Source organism: Calidris pugnax, unplaced genomic scaffold (genome assembly GCF_001431845.1).
Source record: "Calidris pugnax isolate Ruff unplaced genomic scaffold, ASM143184v1 scaffold18, whole genome shotgun sequence".
NCBI classification, from domain to species: Eukaryota; Metazoa; Chordata; class Aves; order Charadriiformes; family Scolopacidae; genus Calidris; species Calidris pugnax.
Genome location: NW_015090812.1, coordinates 3,672,801 through 3,693,641, shown reverse-complemented (window position 1 = coordinate 3,693,641; position 20,841 = coordinate 3,672,801). Strand labels below are relative to the sequence as shown.

At 59.2% G+C, this 20,841-nt stretch overlaps 1 protein-coding gene across 1 annotated transcript; it reads left to right on the top strand.

The window, feature by feature from the left end:
* Nucleotides 1-607: 607 nt before the first annotated feature.
* ACOT11 (acyl-CoA thioesterase 11) lies at nucleotides 608-18,822 on the top strand. Its single transcript, XM_014938907.1, is given in 17 exon segments — nucleotides 608-712; nucleotides 5,252-5,327; nucleotides 6,838-7,036; nucleotides 7,920-7,989; nucleotides 13,107-13,167; nucleotides 13,500-13,601; nucleotides 14,008-14,143; nucleotides 14,524-14,680; nucleotides 15,033-15,152; nucleotides 15,240-15,384; nucleotides 16,813-16,868; nucleotides 17,003-17,069; nucleotides 17,156-17,239; nucleotides 17,354-17,487; nucleotides 17,780-17,911; nucleotides 17,994-18,120; nucleotides 18,211-18,822. Coding segments are annotated over 17 exon segments (1,845 nt in total). The 5' UTR covers nucleotides 608-689; the 3' UTR covers nucleotides 18,367-18,822.
* Nucleotides 18,823-20,841: the final 2,019 nt, after the last annotated feature.

The following is a 20,841-nucleotide window of genomic DNA, read 5'->3' as shown; positions in this document are numbered from 1 at the left end:
GCTGGGGGAGCAGCCGGGCACCCCCCTGCCCCCTCGCTGGGGTGATGGGGGGAGAAGAGAGGGTGATGTGTGGGGAGGGGACCCCATCACCAGGGGAGAAATGGATGGAAAACAGCCGGATCCTGCCCCTCAGAGCTGTTGGCATCATGCCGGTGCCATCCCTGGCCTTGATGATGTCCTGGCACATTGGTTCCACCAGAAGAGGATCCTGGTGCTCACGCAGGGCTGTTGGTACCGGATGGGCTGGGGGAGCAGCCGGGCACCCCCCTGCCCCCTCGCTGGGGTGATGGGGGGAGAAGAGAGGGTGATGCGTGGGGAGGGGACCCCATTACCAGGGGAGAGAGGGATGGAAAATGGCCGGATTCTGCCCCTCAGAGCTGTTGGCATCGCGCCGGTGCCATCCCCGGCCTTGATGCTGTCCTGGCACATCAGCTCCCGCGGCGTGGCATGGGCAAATGAGGAAAACTCGGGAGCCCAGGCCATTTTCTGGGCAAAGATGAGATTTGCCGAGCGCTACCTTAAGAGAAGTTATGCGTGACTATATTTAAGGAAGCTGGGGGTGTGCGCTGGCCCCGTCCCAGGGCTCCGCGCCAGCCTTTGGCCTTGACGCCCGCGCCGGGTGCCGGCCGCCGCGCAGGTGTCCGGACGCTTCTCCATCGAGCCAGCCGTCCCCTCGCCACCGCCCGCAAATGCTCAGCTTCTTCTGGCTGAGGTGAGGGATGGGGGGAGGCTGGGGGTGATGGGGAGAAGGTGGGGGGACACCCTAGGGTTGGGTGAGTAGGAGCCAACGTCCGGAGGCTTCCATGCTTGGCAGTGGAGCGGTGGCTTGTCCTGGCTTGCGTCGGCACCGGCAGCACCAACCCCCCCACCCAGGTCTTTCTGGGTGCGCCAGGAGGGATGTTGGGGGGGGCGTTGGCTTGAATCAGCGTTTTTTCACTTAGAAAGGGTGTGGGGGTGTGCAGATATTTGGGAAGTGTGGGCACAAAGCTGCCAGGAATGCTGGTGTGGTGGGGAGGGCAGAGGGATGCGCCGGGGCTGTCTAGAGCAGCGTGGGTGGCCGGATGGGGCGGGTGGTACAATGCTGTGGTGGTCTCCACCCTGGTCATCTCCACCCCGGTGGTCTCAACTGAGGTGGTCTCGACCATGTTGACCACCACGGTTAAGACCACCAGGGTGGAGACCACCAGGGTGGAGACCACTGCATCACCATGGTGTCCACCCTAGTGGTCTTCACCCCAGTGATCCCAACTGTGGTGGTGACCATGAGTGAGACCACTGGGGTGGAGACCAGCAGGGGCTCCACCACGGTGGTCTTGACTTGTGGTGGTCTCTGCTATGGTGGTCTCCAACTTGGTGAGCTTGACTGCGGTGGTCTCAACCGTGGTGGTCTCGATGCTATGGCAGTCTCCTCCCTGGGGAAGCCATGGCTGGCAGGGCCAAAGGTGCTTGGGCTGGGCAATGCTTTTGTTGTCGCCACACTCCTGAAGTTTGGCCCTGGCAGTGTTTGCAGCCGTAACGGGGTGACACTTGGCTTCATTCTCCCCCTGGCCTGGAGGCAGTGGTGCCAGGGGACCTTTGTCCTCTGGAACACTTCCTGGGGGGACTTTGACCTGCACTGACAACCTGGCACCAGCCTTCTGGGAGCTGCAGGAGGTGGCTGGGCAGGGGCATGGATGGGACTGGGCGCTGTGGACACAGCCAGGGCTGGAGATACGTCACCCAGCGTTGAACTAAGCAGCAGAGAGGTATGCCAGGGGGCTGGAGGGGACCCCACTGCACTCACCCCAAGCCCATGGGTGGTGGGTGTAAAACCAGAAGCCCCTCATGAAGGAGACTGTCCTCTCAGTCCCCCGCTGCCTTTGGCCCTCGGTTTGCACTTTCCTGGCCCCATGCCTTGCTTTGCTCTGTGAAAGGGTGTAAAACCAGAAGCCCCTCATGAAGGAGACTGTCCTCTCAGTCCCCCGCTGCCTTTGCACTTTCCTGGCCCCGTGCCTTGCTTTGCTCTGTGAAACCCTAGAGAAAGCGTGACGTGTGGTCCCAAAAATACCGCTCACAGGGCGCCCTGGCCTTTCTTCTGGGCTGGCCACCCTCCTGGGTTCCCACAGAGAACTGTCACAGGGAGCTGCTGCGTGTCCTCACCGTGTCATGACCTGGAGACTTGGTCCTGCTTGTCCCAACGGTGCCACCATCCTGATGGGCCCTCGAAGGAGCTGGCACCCCACGCCTCAGCATGTGCTGGGGGTCTCATACCAGGGATGGAGCTAAGCCTGGCTGGGCATGTCCACCACTGCTCACCAGTGGGGTCCTGCTGGAGGGGACATCTCCCCTTGCGCAAAACCTGTCCGTCCCATCCCCAGGAGCACTGGGGCTCTGCCGGTGCCAGCAGTGGGACTGGTGGGCTGGGTCTCGGGGGAAGGAGAGTCCTCACTGCCCTGTGGAGACGGCAGAATTTCCCAAAGTAGGTCAGGTTAATTTTTTAACGCGTGCAGATTTGCTTGTTACCATGGATATTGCTCAATTATACACCAATAATCCCCCATGAGAACTTCGTTGTCGCCGCTTTCTCCCCCCTCCCCTGCCTCATCTCCCCCTTTTTTCTTTAAATACTCCCAGGGAGGGGTGAGGATGTGCCGAAGGGCTGGGGTGGGGGACAGGAGACCAGAGAATGGGGATTAGGAGTTTGGGGCCAGCTCGAGGCGTGGGGCTGCCCCGCTCTGCCCAGAGCCCCCCCACAGCCCAGCCCCTGGGACCCTCACCCCAGCTTCACCCTCATCCCTTCATCCCTCCCATAAGCTGCTTGGGGACAACCTGCTTCCAGAGGGCTCAAGGATTTGAGGGAGCGATTGCTCTCCTGCATCCCTGCCTGACAGCATCCCCAGGGGCTGCAGGGCCCGAGGGGGTTTTGCCACGGAGGCTCCTGGGGGCTGATGGTCCCCTGGTGATTTTCCAAGAGGTCAGCACCCAACTCAGCAGCAGAGACCATCCCTGGAGCTTCAGTGCTGTGGAACACCCCTCTGCCAGGGTGCAGACGAGCAGTGGGGTACTGCAGGGTCCTTCTCCCCATATTTTTGGAGCCATTGTGTCTCCCATTCCATGCTGCCCCCCACCCAGTTTTCTCTGCAGGCTTCTGACGCCTTCAGCAGCGCAGGAAGCGAGCGTGGCAGGAGGCAAGAAAAATATTCTGCTGGAAGGGTTTTTGGTTTTTTTCTAATGCAAACTTTTTTTTTTTTTTGGGTAGAAGTGGGTCACTCGAGGGGTGACAGAGTAAGAGCATCATCGCCTGGGTACTGCATCCCGTTGCCATGGTGACCTGAGGGCTGCATCAGTCAACAGCTTTAAAAATGTGACAGTTGAGTGAGGCTGAAGATTTTAATGAGGACAGGCACTTGCTGGCTTCGTTTCGATAACCGAATACTCTATAAATACCCACCGGCTGAGCCGTTCCGGGTCTCCGGAGCACATTTGCCATGTGTGGCCGGGGTTGTCCCCTTCCCCGGGGCAGAGCCCTGTGCTCCGGGGTGGGACCGTGGGCTGGGGCCACCTTGGAATTAACGGGGGGAAATGGGTGCAAACCACACTCCTCTGGAGGTTTTTTTGTCTTTTTTTGTTTTTAATCCCCTCCTGCTAACCCAACCCAGGGGACAAGGTGACATGATTGCAGAGCCAGGAGAAGGTTTGGGTTTCCATGGCATGGCCTGAGCTGTGTGGCCTCTGGTGTTGGCAACTGTGGCCATGGGGTGTGACGGGGCCACCCCCAGCCACTGCCACTGCCTTGTGCTTGCAATAAAGCAAACCCGGGGAGCAAATCCAGCTTGCTAAAGAGGAGATTAACTCTTGCATTGAGCTCTTGCAGGGGTGGGTGAGCCATAAGCAAGCTCCCAAGTCTCGGTAGCCGGCCTGGAGAAGTCATGGCGCTGGGGAAAGCAAAGCCTGGTGCCACCAAGGCAGGGGTGGGGGGCTTTGCAAGGCTCAGTGGTGCTGCTTGCACCCATCGGTGCTCTGAGCACCCTCATTTTGTGCTGACCATGACTGGTGTGCTCCCTGCGATGCCCCCAGCACCGGCTCCTGTGGGAGGCAAATCTGCAGCTTCCACTTTTTTTGACCCGGGGTTAAAATCAGTCAGTCCCACGCCTCAGGCAAGGGAAATTTTGAAGAGAAAATGGGCACAAACTTGAGCGTTAGAAGTTCCACCTAAACATGAGGAGGAACTTCTTCACTTTGAGGGTGGCAGAGCACTGGAACAGGCTGCCCAGAGAGGTGGTGGAGTCTCCTTCTCTGGAGACATTCAAAACCCACCTGGACACGTTCCTGTGCAACCTGCTCTGGGTGGACCTGCTTTGGTGGGGAGGTTGGACTACATGATCTCCAGAGGTCCCTTCCAACCCCATGTGATGCTGTGATTCTGTGAAGGGGCTGCTGGAGGCTGGACCCGCGTGGGAGAGGGATGTTTGCTGGGTCAGCTGAGGGCACGCCAGGGGCCCGTCGGTGTTGAGTTTAAAAGCAAACTGTAAATATCAAGCCTCTTTCTACTCGTTTTTCTGCTACAGCTCCCACGCTGCCTTTCCTGGCAGTGCCACCACCATGTCCAGCCGGGACCTGGTCTCAGTGCATGTGGCCGGGGAGCCTGCAGGGACCCCCAAGGGCACAGGCCATGCCCTTGGGGGATGCCAGGGCTTGTGGGGCAGAGGGGCCGGTGCAGGGCACAGCGGCGTTGCCGCCGATGGACGCTTCCCATTTGCTGCCCCCGGTGCCACCCGCAGCCCGAGCCCTGCCAAAAATACTCTGCTGGCTGTCTTGTGACCGCCGCCGCCGTGTCACCCTGCTGGCCGGGGGGGAACTTCAAGGCACAGCCCTCCGTCACGTGTAGCAACACATGGAGAGCATTGACGGGGTGTCACCAGCCGAGGGATGGGCCGTGGCACCGCGTCCTGGGCACCCTAAAATAGCTGGGAGCCTTTCCATCGCAGCCAGCCAGCACTGGGCCTGACCCCCCAGGAATGGCAGGGGGTCTGCCCTTCTCCATTTCAGCTCCAGCAGCCACCCCCAGGGTCTGATGGCGTGGGGAGGGACGTCAGCACGGGGCCAGGGGGACACGGTGTGACATCCTGCTGAGCGGGCAGCTGGGCATCACGGCACAGGCTGCCTGGTCCCTGCTGGGGCAGGGAAACGGGGGGGACACACAGAGCCACGGGTCCTCCACCCCTGTCACTGCCAGTCCTGCCGTAACCGGAGCCACTCTTCTCCTTTCCAGGTGTCTCTTAAAAATGGTCAAGGGGAATATTGTAGTCCCTGAAGAGATCTTGAGCTTCTGTTGCAATGGCCTCCAGGTACCCCCCCTCCCCGTGCCGTGCAACTAACCCTGGGGCTCCCCGCTGTGCCCGTGGCTACTAACCAAGGCTGTGCCAGGCAGATGCCACCCCATGCCAGGACCTGCTCCAGCTGCACCCCCTCCCAACACATCCCCCATCACCATCCTGGCCTCTTGCTGGCTACCGCAGGGGGTCAGGGCTGTTCCCACAGGGATGCCAGCTTTCCTGTTAAAATTTAGGAATGCCAAACGCTGGGAAGATGCCCGGTGGGACCCCCGGCCGGGCTGGCTGCTGGCTTTGCAGCGGGTGGCTTTGGGAGGTCTTCTCATTTCTGGCTCATGCCCCGGAGCACTGCCGGCTTCCCGAAATAGCTCGGCGGTGGCACTCGTGTAGGCACCTCAGCAAGCTGGGAAGCGGCTCGGGAGGCTCACAAAGGGGTTCAGAGCCCGCTGGAGGGGCTCCAGGGCTGGTGGGGGGGTCCATCTCTCTATGGGACAGTGGGGGGCCCTTTGCCATGGGTTTGGCTTGCCCCCGTTCACCGCCGCCTTCTGCTGAGCCGAGGTGTGTGCCGTTCGTTCGTTCCTTCGTTGGTTGGCTGGGATGTCGTCTGCCAGTAGCTATGGAAACAGAGGTTAGGCCCGCTAGAGGAAAATGCTATTCTGAGCGGCGGCGAGCTCAGGGTAGTCGGGAAAGCTTCGTTTTTCAGCATAAACCCATCTTGAAAAGGAGCCGGGCTCTCGCAACGGGCTCTGGCAACAAGTGCTGCCCACGGGAGCCGAAAGCGGAAGGAAGGGCCGTAAGGAGGCCCAGACGCGGCTCCTCGTGTCTCCTCAATTACTCACCAGGCTAACTGAGTTCACCCCTTGTGTAACACGGCTCACTTGACATCAAATCAGCTATTTTTCTCTTGCTGGCACAGCTGCAATACTGACCCCTCTCTCCCAGCCCACATCCCCACCGGGCCAGCAGGCAGGAGAAGGTCCATGCCCAGCAAACTGGGAAGCCCACGAGGAACATATTTGAGTGGGCAAACAACCCCAAACGGAGTGTGTTTCCCTCCCTCCCTCTGCTTGCAATGGCCAGGAAAAACTGCTTTTAGTGTTTCTTTTGGCAAAGGGGGGTGTTGGTGGAAGGTGTGGAGCATCGCTGCCTGCCCAGCCCCGGGTACATGTCCTAGGAGCACAAAACCATGCTTGGCTGCAGCACCCCAAAAATGAAGCTCTGGGGAGAGCAAAACTCCTTCCCGGAGAATGGATTGACTTTGGGAGGGGCTTTGGGGCGGAAAAAAGCAGGGCTGGGTGATAAAGGGCCTGGAAACCTGCAGCGATCACCCACGGAGCTCTTATTAGAGGGATGTTTTTCCTTTTGGATGTGGGCAGCACATCTCTGGGGAGGGCCGGGTGGGTTTTGGTGGTGCCCGGGTCTGTGAAGGGCTGGGGGTGTGTGGGGAGGGGGCTGCGTGGGTCACTGTTACTTTGGGGTTTGTTTTTCCTCCCGTTTGGGTAAAACGGAGCTTTCATCCCCACAGGGCTCAAGTTCTCCGCCGCGTGCCCGGGACTCGGGGGAGCGGGAGGAGGCAGCGGGGGCCATGGCGAGCCCCTCGCCCCCCGGCAACCCCACGGAGGTGCAGATGAGCCAGCTGGTGCTGCCCTGCCACACCAACCACCGGGGCGAGCTCAGCACCGGGCAGCTGCTCAAGTGGATCGACACGGCCGCCTGCCTCTCCGGTGAGCCCTCCTCTCCCACAGAAGCCATCAGCCCCCCTGGTCCGGGAGGGAAGGGACACGGTGGTGTCCCAAGGGTGGGGGGCAGCTCATCGGCGGCGTGCCCGGCCGTCCAGCCCCGTCCCTCGGAGCTGATGCCAGCTGGGGACCCACGTCTTGCCATTTTGCTGAGTAATTAGGGAGCGGGACGAGAAGGGGAGGAGACGTGCGTGGCAGCACACACGCTGGCTTGGGGACAGATCCAAAAATCTTCATCCCCAACACTGCCCTTTGCCTTGCCCTGCTGCGTTTGGGTGGGCTGGTGGTATCCCCAGCATCCCGGCGGTGTCCGCAGAAATCTGCCCCATGGGGCTGAGCTCCTCTGGCTCAGCAAAGGAGAGATGGGGCTCACCCCATCGCCCACCCTGCCGAGCATGCCGTGGGGAGGTTATGGCAGGAAAAGGGGGGGGCAATGTTTGCAGTTTGAGGAGGTTTCCAGCACAGTTTTGCTGTTTTGCAGTTCCCGGAGTCCCAAGGGAAAGCCTTGGGAATTTTTGCTGTGTATGGGGAGATGATATGGGCTGCCTGTGCGTCCCCGCGGCAGCTGAAAGGGTGGAGGGAAGGCAAACAGGAGGGCAGCATCCCTCCTCCCTACAGCACACCCTTCCGACCCCTAAAACATCTCCAAACCCACCTTGCTACGGGGTGGAGAAACCACAAACTCCACTCTCTCCCCTTGCGAACGCGTCGGGTGGGCATGGGCAGGGACATGGACACCAGCCAAGGTGTCACCGGCACGGCCAGCCCCGGGGACAGGGTCTGGAGGGGTTGGAGGAGGGTGCGTGCCCCTGGCACGCTCGGCGTGTTGCTGCAGGTAGCTGATGGAGCTTGTTTTCCCTTTTTCCAGCCGAGAGACATGCCGGCTGCCCGTGCGTCACGGCTTCCATGGATGATATCTATTTTGAGCACACCATTAGGTAAATACTCGTCTCTCCAGCGGGGCGTGTGTGGGGCTGGATGGGTTTCTTTCCCGTCTGCCGGGTGCGATGTGGCCGGTGGGGCTGGAGCAGGGGACAGGGAGCAGCGTGTTCGGGAGGGGAGGAGATGTGGCTGCAGTGCCAGGGACTGAGGCTCCGGCTGCGCCGCAGGGCTGCGGACCGACTGTCTGCTCTGATTTATCTGCTGTCTGGTCGCCTGGGGAGCTCCTGCTGGGTTGGCTTCCCGGTATTCCCCCCGACCCCAGCTCCTCCCTGGCTTTGTTCAAGAAGCAGCTCTGACTTGGCGCTCTGGAGAACTTAAATCCTGCAGATCGTGCCTCTGTGGTGGCCGTGTGGGTGGTTGCTGTGCCGTGGGGCTCACCCACCCACCCACTGGGTGCTGGGGACAGTGGGACCTCCCTGCATACCCCTTTGTGAGATCCACCAGGCTGAGTTTTGCCTGGCCAAAAGCCCCTCCTCACCTTGTCCTGGCAACCCCTGAGTGCTGCCCCCATGGAGGTGCCCACCTCCGTGGACGCAGCCCCTGGGCACGATGTTTCTCCTGACCTGAGGGTGTAGGGGTACAGAGGGGACACCCACCATCACAGGATTCTGCCCTCCTCTGCCACAGCTCCTGGTATTGATACCATTTCCACCAGGCACAGGTCTTAGGTGCCCAGGTGATCTCCTGCCCTACCACCCCCAGTGAGCCCAGGTGCTGCCCCCCCACCTTCACTCAGCTCTCAGAGCCCCCCAAGTGCCCCCACACAGGGCAAGCTCCATCTGCTCACCATCTCAGGGGGTTCGGTGGGTATTTTGGTGCAGGGTTTTGGTGCACCTACGAAGGTGCCCATGTGCCAGCAGAGGAGGATTTGGCACCTCGTCCCCTGGGGACCTGCTGGCCAAAAAGCAAACTGATGTATAGGATTCATGCTTCCAAGCAGCTCACCACCATGGAGGGGACATATGTCTGCTTGGGGACATGTCTGTCTGCTGAGGACAGAAACCAGTGCGGGCACTCAGGTCTGGCACTGGGATCCCAGGCTGTTGGCACTCTTCCCTTGGTGCCGGGAAGCCTGACTCGCTCGTGGGTTTCACCATCATCCCCAGGAAACCTTCAACTCCTGCTTTTTCCATCTCACATGGATGTCATGGTGCTGGTGGGTCAGGAAGCCACCAGCAGAGGCTGGGGTGCCTGTTGGGTGACATCACTGGGGTCAATGCCCTGCCATGCCTGGCACCACATGGCTCCAGTTCCTGGGAGAGCTTTGCTTGGGAAGCTTTTCCCCATGGTTCCATGAGTGGGAGGATGGACTCGAGCCATGCTCCAGAGCATTAAATCAAGCCCTGCAAGGCATTCGCCTCTCCTCGGCGGAGAGCTGGGCACTTCTCCAAGGGGTCAGGGAATTCGTGCTGCTCCCGGCTCCGGTCCCGCTTGCCGTGGCTGAATGCTCTGCCCAAGGGTTTTCCCATGGAGCTGCATGAGGGGAGAGGCAGCTTCGGGTGGTGTTTGCTTTGCTTGGGAAGCTTTTCCCCATGGTTCCATGAGTGGGAGGATGGACTCGAGCCATGCTCCAGAGCATTAAATCAAGCCCTGCAAGGCATTCGCCTCTCCTCGGCGGAGAGCTGGGCACTTCTCCAAGGGGTCAGGGAATTCGTGCTGCTCCCGGCTCCGGTCCCGCTTGCCGTGGCTGAATGCTCTGCCCAAGGGTTTTCCCATGGAGCTGCATGAGGGGAGAGGCAGCTTCGGGTGGTGTTTGCATCGGACGCTCCCCGTCCCTCAGCCCCGCCGCGCCGAAGTGCGGCCTCCTAGGAGGGTTTGTGTAGCTTTTATGGCACCGACTTGTGCCTTTTGGAGAGGATACAGCATTTTGGGGGTGTGATATAGACATCCAGGGCTGCCAACGTGCCTGCCCTTGCATGCCCCTTGCTGCAAACACGGCTGGAGCATCCGTGCTCCAGCCTCGCCACCCCACTGCCTCCTTCATCTCTAACCCTCCCCACCCTGTTCTCGCTCTTTCTTTTGCCACTTGGTGCTGGGAAGCCTGACTCGCTTGTGGGTTTCACCGTCATCCCCAGGAAACCCTCAACTCCCACTTTTTCCATCTCACATGGATGTCGTGGTGCTGGTGGGTCGGGAAGCCACCAGCAGAGCCAGGGTGCCCGTCGGGTGGCATCACTGGGGTCAATGCCCTCCCATCCCATGCCTGGCACCACGTGGCTCCAGTTCCTGGGAGAGCTTTGCTTGGGAAGCTTTTCCCCATGGTTCCATGAGTGGGAGGATGGACTCGAGCCATGCTCCAGAGCATTAAATCAAGCCCTGCAAGGCATTCGCCTCTCCTCGGCGGAGAGCTGGGCACTTCTCCAAGGGGTCAGGGAATTCGTGCTGCTCCCGGCTCCGGTCCCGCTTGCCGTGGCTGAATGCTCTGCCCAAGGGTTTTCCCATGGAGCTGCATGAGGGGAGAGGCAGCTTCGGGTGGTGTTTGCATCGGACGCTCCCCGTCCCTCAGCCCCGCCGCGCCGAAGTGCGGCCTCCTAGGAGGGTTTGTGTAGCTTTTATGGCACCGACTTGTGCCTTTTGGAGAGGATAAAGCATTTTGGGGGTGTGATATAGACATCCAGGGCTGCCAACGTGCCTGCCCTTGCATGCCCCTTGCTGCAAACCCGGCTGGAGCATCTGTGCTCCAGCCTCGCCACCCCACTGCCTCCTCCATCTCTAACCCTCCCTCCCTGTTCTTGCTCTTTCTTTTGCTGCCTCCTTCATCTCTAACCCTCTTCCCCCATCTTGCTTTTTTTTCTTTTCGCACCAGCCAGCCGTTTATAAGCCCTCCTGGGCAGCGGGACGGGAGGAGCGGTGTCTGGTACGGACATTGGCAGCCCTAGAGCAGCAGGCCTCACGCAGCGCTGCCGTGAGTCGGGAGCATTAACCCCACTGACGCCGCACGGCCCGCGAGGGGCACCGAGGCTGCTCACGTAACCCCCACTAACGTTCTGGCATGCCATGCTGGGCACCAGGTTGCCACCGGGCCCGGGGTCCCTGCCGGAGGATGGTTGGAGGCACCGTCCCAGCCTTGCGCCATCCCTGCTCCAGCCAGAGCCAACGTGCAAAGGGTGTCGAGTAACTGAGATGGTTATGGTTGTTTGGAGCCAGAAGTCATGTGTTGGGGTGAGGGGGGAGTTATGGTGCCAAAGCACACTCTGACTCTTCCTCGATTCTGGCTTTGAGTCCTCCACAGCCCAACCCGCTGGTAGCAGTCACAGGGTTTATTTTTTTCCATGGAGTTTTCTATCGTTGGCCTCTTCTAGGGAACGGGGAACATTCCTGATTTAATAACACAGAATCATAGAATCACATGGGGTTGGAAGGGACCTCTGGAGATCATCTAGTCCAACCCCCCTGCCAAAGCAGGTCTGACCAGAGTAGGTTGCACAAGAACGTGTCCAGGCAGGTTTTGAAAGTCTCCTGAGAAGGAGAATCCACCACCTCCCTGGGCAGCCTGTTCCAGGGCTCTGCCACCCTCAAAGTGAAGAAGTTCCTCCTCATGTTTAGGTGGAACTTCTTACATTCAAGTTTGTGCCCATTTTCTCTTGTCCTGTCCCTGGGCACCACTCAAAAAAGACTGGCTCCATCCTCTTGACACCCACCCTTTAAGTATTCCTTATAACCTCAGCCTTCTCTAGACTAAACAGACCCAAGCCCCTCAGCTTCTCCTTGTAAAGGAGATGCTCCAGACCCCTAATCATCTTTGTAGCCCTTTGCTGTACCCTCTCCAGCAGTTCCCTGTCCTTCTTGAACTGGGGAGCCCAGAGCTGGGCACAGTGCTCCAGATGGGGCCTCACCAGGGCAGAGTAAACACATTTGGTAAAGATTCTGTTTGCTGTCATCATCTAGTCCAACCCCCCTGCCAAAGCAGGTCTGACCAGAGTATGTTGCACAAGAACGTGTCCAGGCAGGTTTTGAATGTCTCCAGAGAAGGAGAATCCACCACCTCCCTGGGCAGCCTGTTCCAGGGCTCTGCCACCCTCAAAGTGAAGAAGTTCCTCCTCATGTTTAGATGGAACTTCTAACATTCAAGTTTGTGAACATTTCCTCTTGTCCTGTCACTGGGCACCACTGAAAAAAGCCTGGCCCCCTCCTCTTGACACCCACCCTTTAAATATTCCTTATAACCTCAGCCTTCTCTAGACTAAACAGACCCAAGCCCCTCAGCCTCTCCTTGTAAAGGAGATGTTCCAGGCCCCTCATCATCTTTGTGGCCCTCTGCTGTACCCTCCCCAGCAGTTCCTTGTCCTTCTTGAACTGGGGAGCCCAGAGCTGCTCCAGATGGGGCCTCACCAGGGCAGAGTAAACACATTTGGTAAAGACTCTGCTGTTGGTGTCTCCAATAAGCCCCATTTGCTCATTTGGTCGGTACCAGTCTGGAGCAGGCCAGGCTGCAGAGCTGAAGCTGTCTGTGTGTTTACTCTGAAGCCTACTGAAGGCACAGAGGAGAGCTCCTGGACTCTGCTGTTCACTGCCAGCAGCTGTTTCATGTGAGAGATGGTGCAAAATGCTCCTGGCTGGATCCTGCCTCCTCCCATCTCCCAGTATCCCAAGGTGTCTGTTGCTGGGAGGCCCTGGAGAGGAGGCAGGACAGGAGCAGTCAAGGTGCCTACAGCCTCGGGGCTGCTGCTGCTGCTGACTGTGGGCCCATGGGGAGGCCCCACAGGTGTCCCCGTTGTGCAGGACAACTCATGCATGGCTGGAGGAGCCGTTTGCTCTGGCAGGAGCATGCATGCCCACATGACGGGGGGTGCCAAGCAAACCTTGGGCACCTCTGCACCCCTCAGGTGTCCCGGCAGCACCCCAGACCTGGGGACCTGTTTGCACGCAGCTGCTTGGGGGTGACACCTCACTGCCGGGCTGGACACCTGAGGGCTCTCATGACTGTGGAGTGGCTGTCCCCATGTCCTGCTGGCTATCCTGGCATGTCCCCACTGTCCCAGGCAGCCACCTCTGCAGCGGGTGATGAGCCACCTCGGTGGAGAGATGCTCAGCGCCGGCACGTGTGCTGGATAACCGTGGTCCATCATCTCCTACTAACCCCTGTGTGCTTTCTCCTCTTTGTGTTTTTCAGTGTTGGGCAAGTTGTCAACATCAAAGCCAAAGTGAACCGAGCCTTTAACTCCAGCATGGAGGTTGGTCTGCCACCCCCCACCTTCACCTCCCACCCAGCCCTGTCCCCCTTGGCGAGTGCCCATCTGGGGCAGGTGGACTCCAGCATGGAGGTTGGTCTGCCACCCCCCCTGCCTTCACCTCCCACCCAGCCCTGTCCCTCTTGGCGAGTGCTCATCTGGGGCAGGTGGGCCTGCCACGTGTGTCCATTCACCACCACCAAACACAAAACCTACCCAAATCCTACCACAACTCTTAGCTTTGATCCCATGTTGGTCCACTCCTGCTGTGCTGGGTGGGATGTGGGTCCCCAGGGAGCTGAGCCAGCTCTCAGGGATGCTCTGCCCTCTCCCAGGTGGGCATCCAGGTGAGCTACGAGGACCTGTGCAGCGGGAAGCACTGCAGCATCTGCAAGGCGTACGCCACCTTCGTGGCGCAGGGACCCTCCGGCAGCAAGGTGAGTGGCAGCTGGTGGCTTTGGGGGCTCGGGTGGCCCCTGCACGGAGGCAAGTGGGCACAGGAGGAAATGGGCACAAACTTGAGTATAAGAAGTTCCACCTAAATGTGAGGAGGAACTTCTTTACTTTGAGGGTGGCAGAGCACTGGAACAAGCTGCCCAGGGAGGTGGTGGAGTCTCCTTCTTTGGAAACATTCAAAACCCACCTGGACAAGTTCCTGTGCAACCTGCTCTAGGTAGACCCGCTCTGGCAGGGGGGTTGCACTAGATGATCTCCAGAGGTCCCTTCCAACCCCATATGATTCTATGATTCTATATGGGGCTGTAGGACCACGTACTGGTGCCCAAAGGACCCCTGATTTCTCCCACCGTGGAACCTCACCCTGCCTGTGTCCTCCCTTTGCAGGTGAAGCTGAAGCCGCTGACCCCGCAGACGGAGGAGGAGAAGATAGAGCACAGCATCGCCGCCGAGCGCCGCCGCATGCGGCTGGTCCACAAGGACACCCTCAAGGACCTCCTCACCCGCAGCCCCCGTGAGACCGGTACTGTGTCCCACAGCCCGGGCTTCCAGCCCCAAAGCGGCCCCAACACCCACCGGTGACACCCTCCTTCCTCAGTGGGGTGCTGGGGAGGGGTTAGGAGTGGTTTGGGACACTCTGGCCATGGAGGGGGGTGTCAGCCCCACCATCCAGCACCCCATAAGTCTGGGGGAAGGGGAGGTTGATGCAGTGGGAGGGTGGCTGTGAGGAGGTGAGGGCTGGTGGGTCCCACTGGCCGACCGGCATGCTGAGTCCCATCCCCATAAGTCTGGGGGAAGGGGAGGTTGATCCAGTGGGAGGGTGGCCGTGGGGAGAGGAGGTGAGAGCTGGTGGGTCCCACTGGCCAACCGGCACACTGAGTCCCAGTGTCCCCCCCACGGCAGAGCTGGAGACACGGGATGGCAGCGTGGCGGTGCCGGCAGAGAAGACACGGGTGGAGAGCGTGGAGCTGGTGCTGCCCCCGCACGCCAACCATCAGGGCAACACCTTCGGTGGGCAGATCATGGCCTGGATGGAGAATGTGGCCACCATCGCAGCCAGGTGACTCCATGAGGAATCAGGGAATGGGGGAATGCCGTGCCTGGAGGGGACACACAGCCAGGGCAGCATCCAACAGCTTGGGTTGTAGGCACCCTTCCAAAGGGATGGTCCCCAAGACATCACCCTTGGAAGATGCCATACACAGAGTCCCGTGGGTGAATGGTGCTGGAGGACCCCAGGGAAGGGTTCACACTCACCACGCTAGTTATTGTCCCTTCTCATGGCTGGTTTTGGTGGTTGAAATCCAGGGGTGATGTTTTTTGGGGTCTCCTTGGCTCTGGCTGGGACAGGGAGGGGTGTGCAGGGCTGCCAGGGTGCCATGGCCAGGGGGTGACACCTGCTCCCCCCACAGCCGGCTGTGCCATGCCCACCCCACGCTGCGGGCCATCGAGATGTTCCACTTCCGGGGACCATCGCAAGTCGGGGACCGCCTGGTGCTCAAAGCCATCGTCAACAACGCCTTCAAAAACAGGTGGGTGACAGTGGCAGGGGGTCCCTATCCCACCCTCCTGGTGGCTCTCCTCACCCTCACCCCTTCTTCTCCCCCTGCCCCCCTTAGCATGGAGGTGGGGGTCTGCGCCGAGGCGTACGGCCAGGAGATGTCCGTCAGCCGAAGACACATCAACAGCGCCTTCATGACCTTCGTGGTGCTGGACCAGGAGGGCCGGCCACGCACCCTGCCGATGGTGGCACCCGAGCCAGGGGTAAGGATGGGCAGGGATGGCTTCTCCCCACCGCCGTGGTCCATCGAGATGTTCCACTTCCGGGGACCATCGCAAGTCGGGGACCGCCTGGTGCTCAAAGCCATCGTCAACAACGCCTTCAAAAACAGGTGGGTGACAGTGGCAGGGGGTCCCTATCCCACCCTCCTGGTGGCTCTCCTCACCCTCACCCCTTCTTCTCCCCCTGCCCCCCTTAGCATGGAGGTGGGGGTCTGCGCCGAGGCGTACGGCCAGGAGATGTCCGTCAGCCGAAGACACATCAACAGCGCCTTCATGACCTTCGTGGTGCTGGACCAGGAGGGCCGGCCACGCACCCTGCCGATGGTGGCACCCGAGCCAGGGGTAAGGATGGGCAGGGATGGCTTCTCCCCACCGCCGGGGATCCCGCTCAGCCCTGAAGGGCTCTCAGATTCATGGCAAAATGAATGCAGTTTGATGATGGTGGAAACCAAATTGCTCCACAGCAAACGTGAATTAAATGGATTGCTCAGTACAGCTAATAACAAAATAAACCCCTTGCCCGGGCAGAGGTGGGGATGTATTAACCACACAAGGCTTCACAGAATATCGCCTGCGAGTTTGAGCTCATCTTTTCTACAATTCAGGGGGCAGAATGCAAATCTCTCGGGTGGTTCTTACCTTTCAAAGCACCCTGATCCATGATTTGCTCGGATAACAAATATTTAAGAAAAACCTGCGACGTGAGCACGGCTGTGAAGTCTCAGGGCACACCATGGCGTGAGCATCACCTTCCCCTTGGCTGATCCCTGCTCACCTGCCTGGTTTCTTTGGTGCCTTAAAACCAGGGCTCTTCTCCCACCCTGCGGGAGAGCATCCCATGGCTGGAGCCGGGCTCCCTGGACCTGCTTCTCTGCCTGCCTCAGAGCACTGTGCTGCTGCTTCCTTTGAAATAAGCTGCTTTTGGGTGTGTGTGTGTGTGGGTTTTTTCTCAAGAAGGGACGTTTGCAGGTGGTAGAGGACGCAGTTTGTGTTTCAGCAAGGGGTTTTTTCCTAATGTGCCTGTCGTGTGATCACGGCGAGCAGCAGCGATGCCGAAACTGCTCGTGGTTAATCACTAACCACCACTGACGGCGTAGCCCAGGGGGCAGCCAGAGAGTGCATGGGCTTTTCAATCTCTTGCCCACTCCCCAGGTGGTAGGGGACGCAGTTTGTGTTTCAGAGAGGGGTTTTTTCCTAATGTGCCTGTCGTGTGATCATGGCGAGCGGCAGCGATGCCGAAACAGCTCGTGGTTAATCACTAACCGCCACTGACGGCGTAGCCCGGGGGACATCCAGCAAGTGCATGGGTTTTTCAATGTTTTGCCCACTCCCCAAAAATACATCTGTTTGGGTTTTTCACCCCCCCCTTTCCTTTTCCTATTAACCTAATGCGCTTCTCCCGTTTATCAGGATGGAGAGAGGAGGTACAGAGAAGCCAGCGCTAGGAAAAAAATTCGGCTGGACCGGTGAGTGGAAAAAGCACGTGGGGTGAGGGGATGGAGAAGGGAGGAGAGCGGGAAGTAGGCTCAGCACTGGGGTGCAGACACAGTCTGTGGGTGGTTCGTCCCCCGCCATAAGGGAAATTGTTCCTTTCTGGCAGGAAATATGTCGTCTCCTGCAAACAAACGGAGGTGCCGCTCTCTGTGCCCTGGGACCAAAGCAACAAGGTAGGATGCTCCCAAGGTAGGAGCTGCCTCCTGTCCCCCTCGACCCCCCTTCCCTTCCTGCCCCTGACGTGCCACCCCTGCCCCAGGTTTATCTGAGCTACAACAACGTCTCTGCCCTGAAGACGCTCGTCGCCAAAGCGAACTGGGCGCTCGCCAGAGAAAAGGAAAAGGTACTAAACCCTGGCCTGTCCCCACCCCGAGATGCTTCTTGCCCCCAAAGCGTGGGCACCCTGGGGGCTCGGTGGCGGTGAGCGTGTCCCAGCCTGTCCCCTGTGCTCCCCGAGGTGCGGATGTACACGCTGGAGGAGGACAAGTTCCTCTCCTTCCGCATCGAGATGTCGGTCCACATCGCCGCCAGCCAAGCCTTCTCCCTGCTCTCCGACCTGCGGCGCCGGCACGAGTGGGACAGCCACTACGCGTGAGTCCTCCCGGGGGGCACCCGGCCCCTGCCAGACCCCACATCCTTAAACCCCTTTGGCCTTCCCTGGGAGCACGTGTGTTGCCCCGGAGCCATGATTGCTCCTAAAGACCTTTCACCATGCATCCCCAGCCTGGCTCCACCTGGGTTGATGGCTACACTTTGCTGCAGAAAACACCTGTTTTGGGTGCCCTGAAATATTTTGGGTATGGTGGTGGGCTTTAAATATGGAAGCCACCGGACTTGGAGGCCACAGTGGGGTTTCTCTGACTGGTCCCCTCCCGCTTCGCAGGAGGGCTGAGCTCGTCCAGCAAGTAGACGAAGATGACATGATCTACCACGTGGTGAGCCAGACCCTCAGCTGTGAGAACAAGCCCCAGGACTTTGTCATCCTGGCGTCCCGACGGAAGCCCTGCAGCAAGGGGTAACCATCCCTGTCCCTGTCCCTGACCCCCTGCTCCTCACCGGCCGGGCTGCACCAGCTCACTGGGCTCTCTCCTCTCCAGGGACCCCTACGTGGTGGCCTTTCGGTCGGTGACACTGCCCACCCATCCCGCCAGCACCAGCTTCACACGTGGGGAGACGCTCTGCTCCGGTTTCTGCATTTGGCCGGAGTCGGAGGAGATGAGCAAGGTGGGATGCTGTGGCCATGTCACCTGCACCCCATCGGGGGAGCTGCCCCATCCCCACACGCCCCTACTAACCATCTCCCCTGCCTCGCAGGTGGCTTACTACAACCAGGCTACGCCGGGGTACCTCAACTACGTCACCACCAACGTGGTGGGGCTGTCCTCCAACTTCTGCGCCACCTTCGAAGCCTGCGAGAAGTTCCTGTTGAAGAACAAGGAGGACCTGATCATACGGTTGTAGGACCTCTAGAGCCATAGCACCCCTGCTGACAGACGGACGGACAGACAGATGAGGGGGCGCCTCGGTGGCAGACGGGGACATGGGATGGTGGTGCTCAGACCCTGTGTCCTGGGGGCTTTGGCCCAAGTGAAGTCCCAGGAGCTGGGGTGGAGGGACATCACCGTATCGCCTCACCCTTTGCACTGACGTGTCGTGTCTTTTCTTCTTCCTTTTTTATTTAGAAATTTTATAAGCTGATGTACAGGACTTGGTTTTCTAGTTCACTTAACGCTACTTGAATCTTTATATGATCCAAGGTCTTCCTGAAACAGATTTTTTTTTTTTTTTCTACTATTTCTTTATGGGGGAAAATGGTTCCCTCCGAGGCAGCAGAGAGGGAGAGGGGGGCAGTGATGTGGGGAGAGTGCTGTACCCCTCCCTGGGGCAGGGGTGGCCAGTGAAGCACCCCGTTCCCCCCCACAGCTGCCCCTCTTCCTGGGCTGCTCCCACCGGGCTGACATCCCACCCCACGGGGCTGTGGAAGGAGTGGCAATAAAAATGCATTAAAAGGAAAAAATATATCTCTATGCCCTTTAGGTGAGTGTCTGCTCCGGGGGGCTGCTGTGCCTGGATGGTGAGTGTGGGGTGGGGGGTCCCTCATTCCCATCCACCGGGTGCACCGACACCGTGAGCCGTAAACCCCCAACTGCCTGAGGAGCACTGGAAAAGGGGGCAAAAAAGACAAATCCAAACCTTGTTTCCCAAAGGCTGAGTAAGGCTGTGGAGGACACAGAAAGTCAGTGTGAAACCCAGAGTCTCAGAGGGTTGGATATTGGCCCCTAATTGCCCTTGCACTAATGACCTGAGTGCCTCCAGGTGTGTTCCCCCTCCCCATCGCAGCTGCTTTGAGAGGTGTTTCACAGATGTCTGCCCCAGCACAGGATGGGGTCAGGACCATTGCAAAGACCTCGCTGACATCCTGCTTCTCCCTGAGAAACCCCAGCAAAGCCACCCAAACGCAGCACAGGTGCCCGGTGGAAGCACTGCTCATCAGTCACCCCCCTGGGGACATCTGTCCTCGGCCACAGGCCAGCTGAGAGCCCCCTCCCAGGCTGTCCTGGCTCATGTGGCCAGAGGTTTTGGGGTGGCACTGAGATTTCTGAAGGGCTTGTTGCCTGCCGGGAAGGGAACGAGCCCCGGGAGCCCACGGGCACACAGAGCTGTGGGCACAGCAGGTTTAATGTGTGGTAGCCATGCCCTCCATGCCCTCGCCTTTGCCAGCAGAGCCCCCGTGTGCTTAACCTTTTTTGCAGAGCTTAACCATGAGCAAGTGATGGTGACGCCAGATGAGACCCTGGAGTACCAGAAATGAGCACAAAGTCTCACAAAGGGTGTTCTCTCCCTCTCTGCAACACCCAGTCCCTAGAAAAGGACTTTGCCACCCAACCCCCCCAGCTGGTTTATAAGCAGAAGGAGCCACTTGCCCCTCTCCCATTGTTGCCAGCCACCCCCGGAGCCGGCCACAAGCTCCTCATCTCTGTCCTATCTCCAGAGAGAGGTGGTGGGGAAAATCACAGTCCTACAGCATCTTAGAATCACAGAATGGGTTGGGTTGGAAGGGACCTTAAAGACCATTGAGTTCCAACCCCCTGCCCTGGGCAGGGACACCTCCCACCAGACCAGGTTGCTCAAAGCCCCATGCAGCCTGGCCTTGAACACCTCCAGGGATGGGGCAGCCACAGCTTCTCTGGGCAACCTGTTCCAGTGTCTCACCACCTTCACTGTAAAGAATTTCTTTCTAGTATCTAATCTAAATCTCCCCTCTTCCAATTTAAAACCGTTCCCCTTTGTCCTGTCACTACACTCCCTGACAGAGTCCCTCCCCAGCTCTCCTGTAGCTCCCTTCAGATATTGGAAGGCTGCTATGAGGTCTCCCTGGAGCCTTCTCTTCTCCAGGCTGACCAACCCCAACTCTCTCAGCCTGTCCTCACAGGAGAGGTCCTCCAGCCCTCTGATCATCTTCGTGGGCCTCCTCTGGACCCGATCCAACAGGGTTCCAATCTTCTGCTGGAGGGAACCATGGGGCAGTGAGGGGTGGGAACACCCCTGGAGCTCCATCTCCAACCACCTCGTCCCACAGCCTGTCCAAGGGAGGAAGGACCCGCTGGTGGGTGCCTTGGAGCCTGATGGGAGCAGCCTTCTCTTCCCAGCCTTTCCCAGATTCCCTTTCCCTATTTGCCCTCCCCACCAAACGCATCGCTCTAGGGCCACTTTAGCCATCAATCGCTATTTTTCTTTTTCCATTAAAAAATAAAAAGAAGGAGAAATCACCGCAGGGTGTTACCCCCTGCTCTGAAAAACCCTCCTGGCTGCCAATTCCTGCAGGAAGGCAAACGATATGGAATGGCAGATCTTGGAGCCCAGGAGCAGGGGTGGGGGTCTCCGTGCTGACTGCCCGCAGCCCCCACCGCTGCCTTCCTGCACAGGGTGACGCGGGGAACAAAG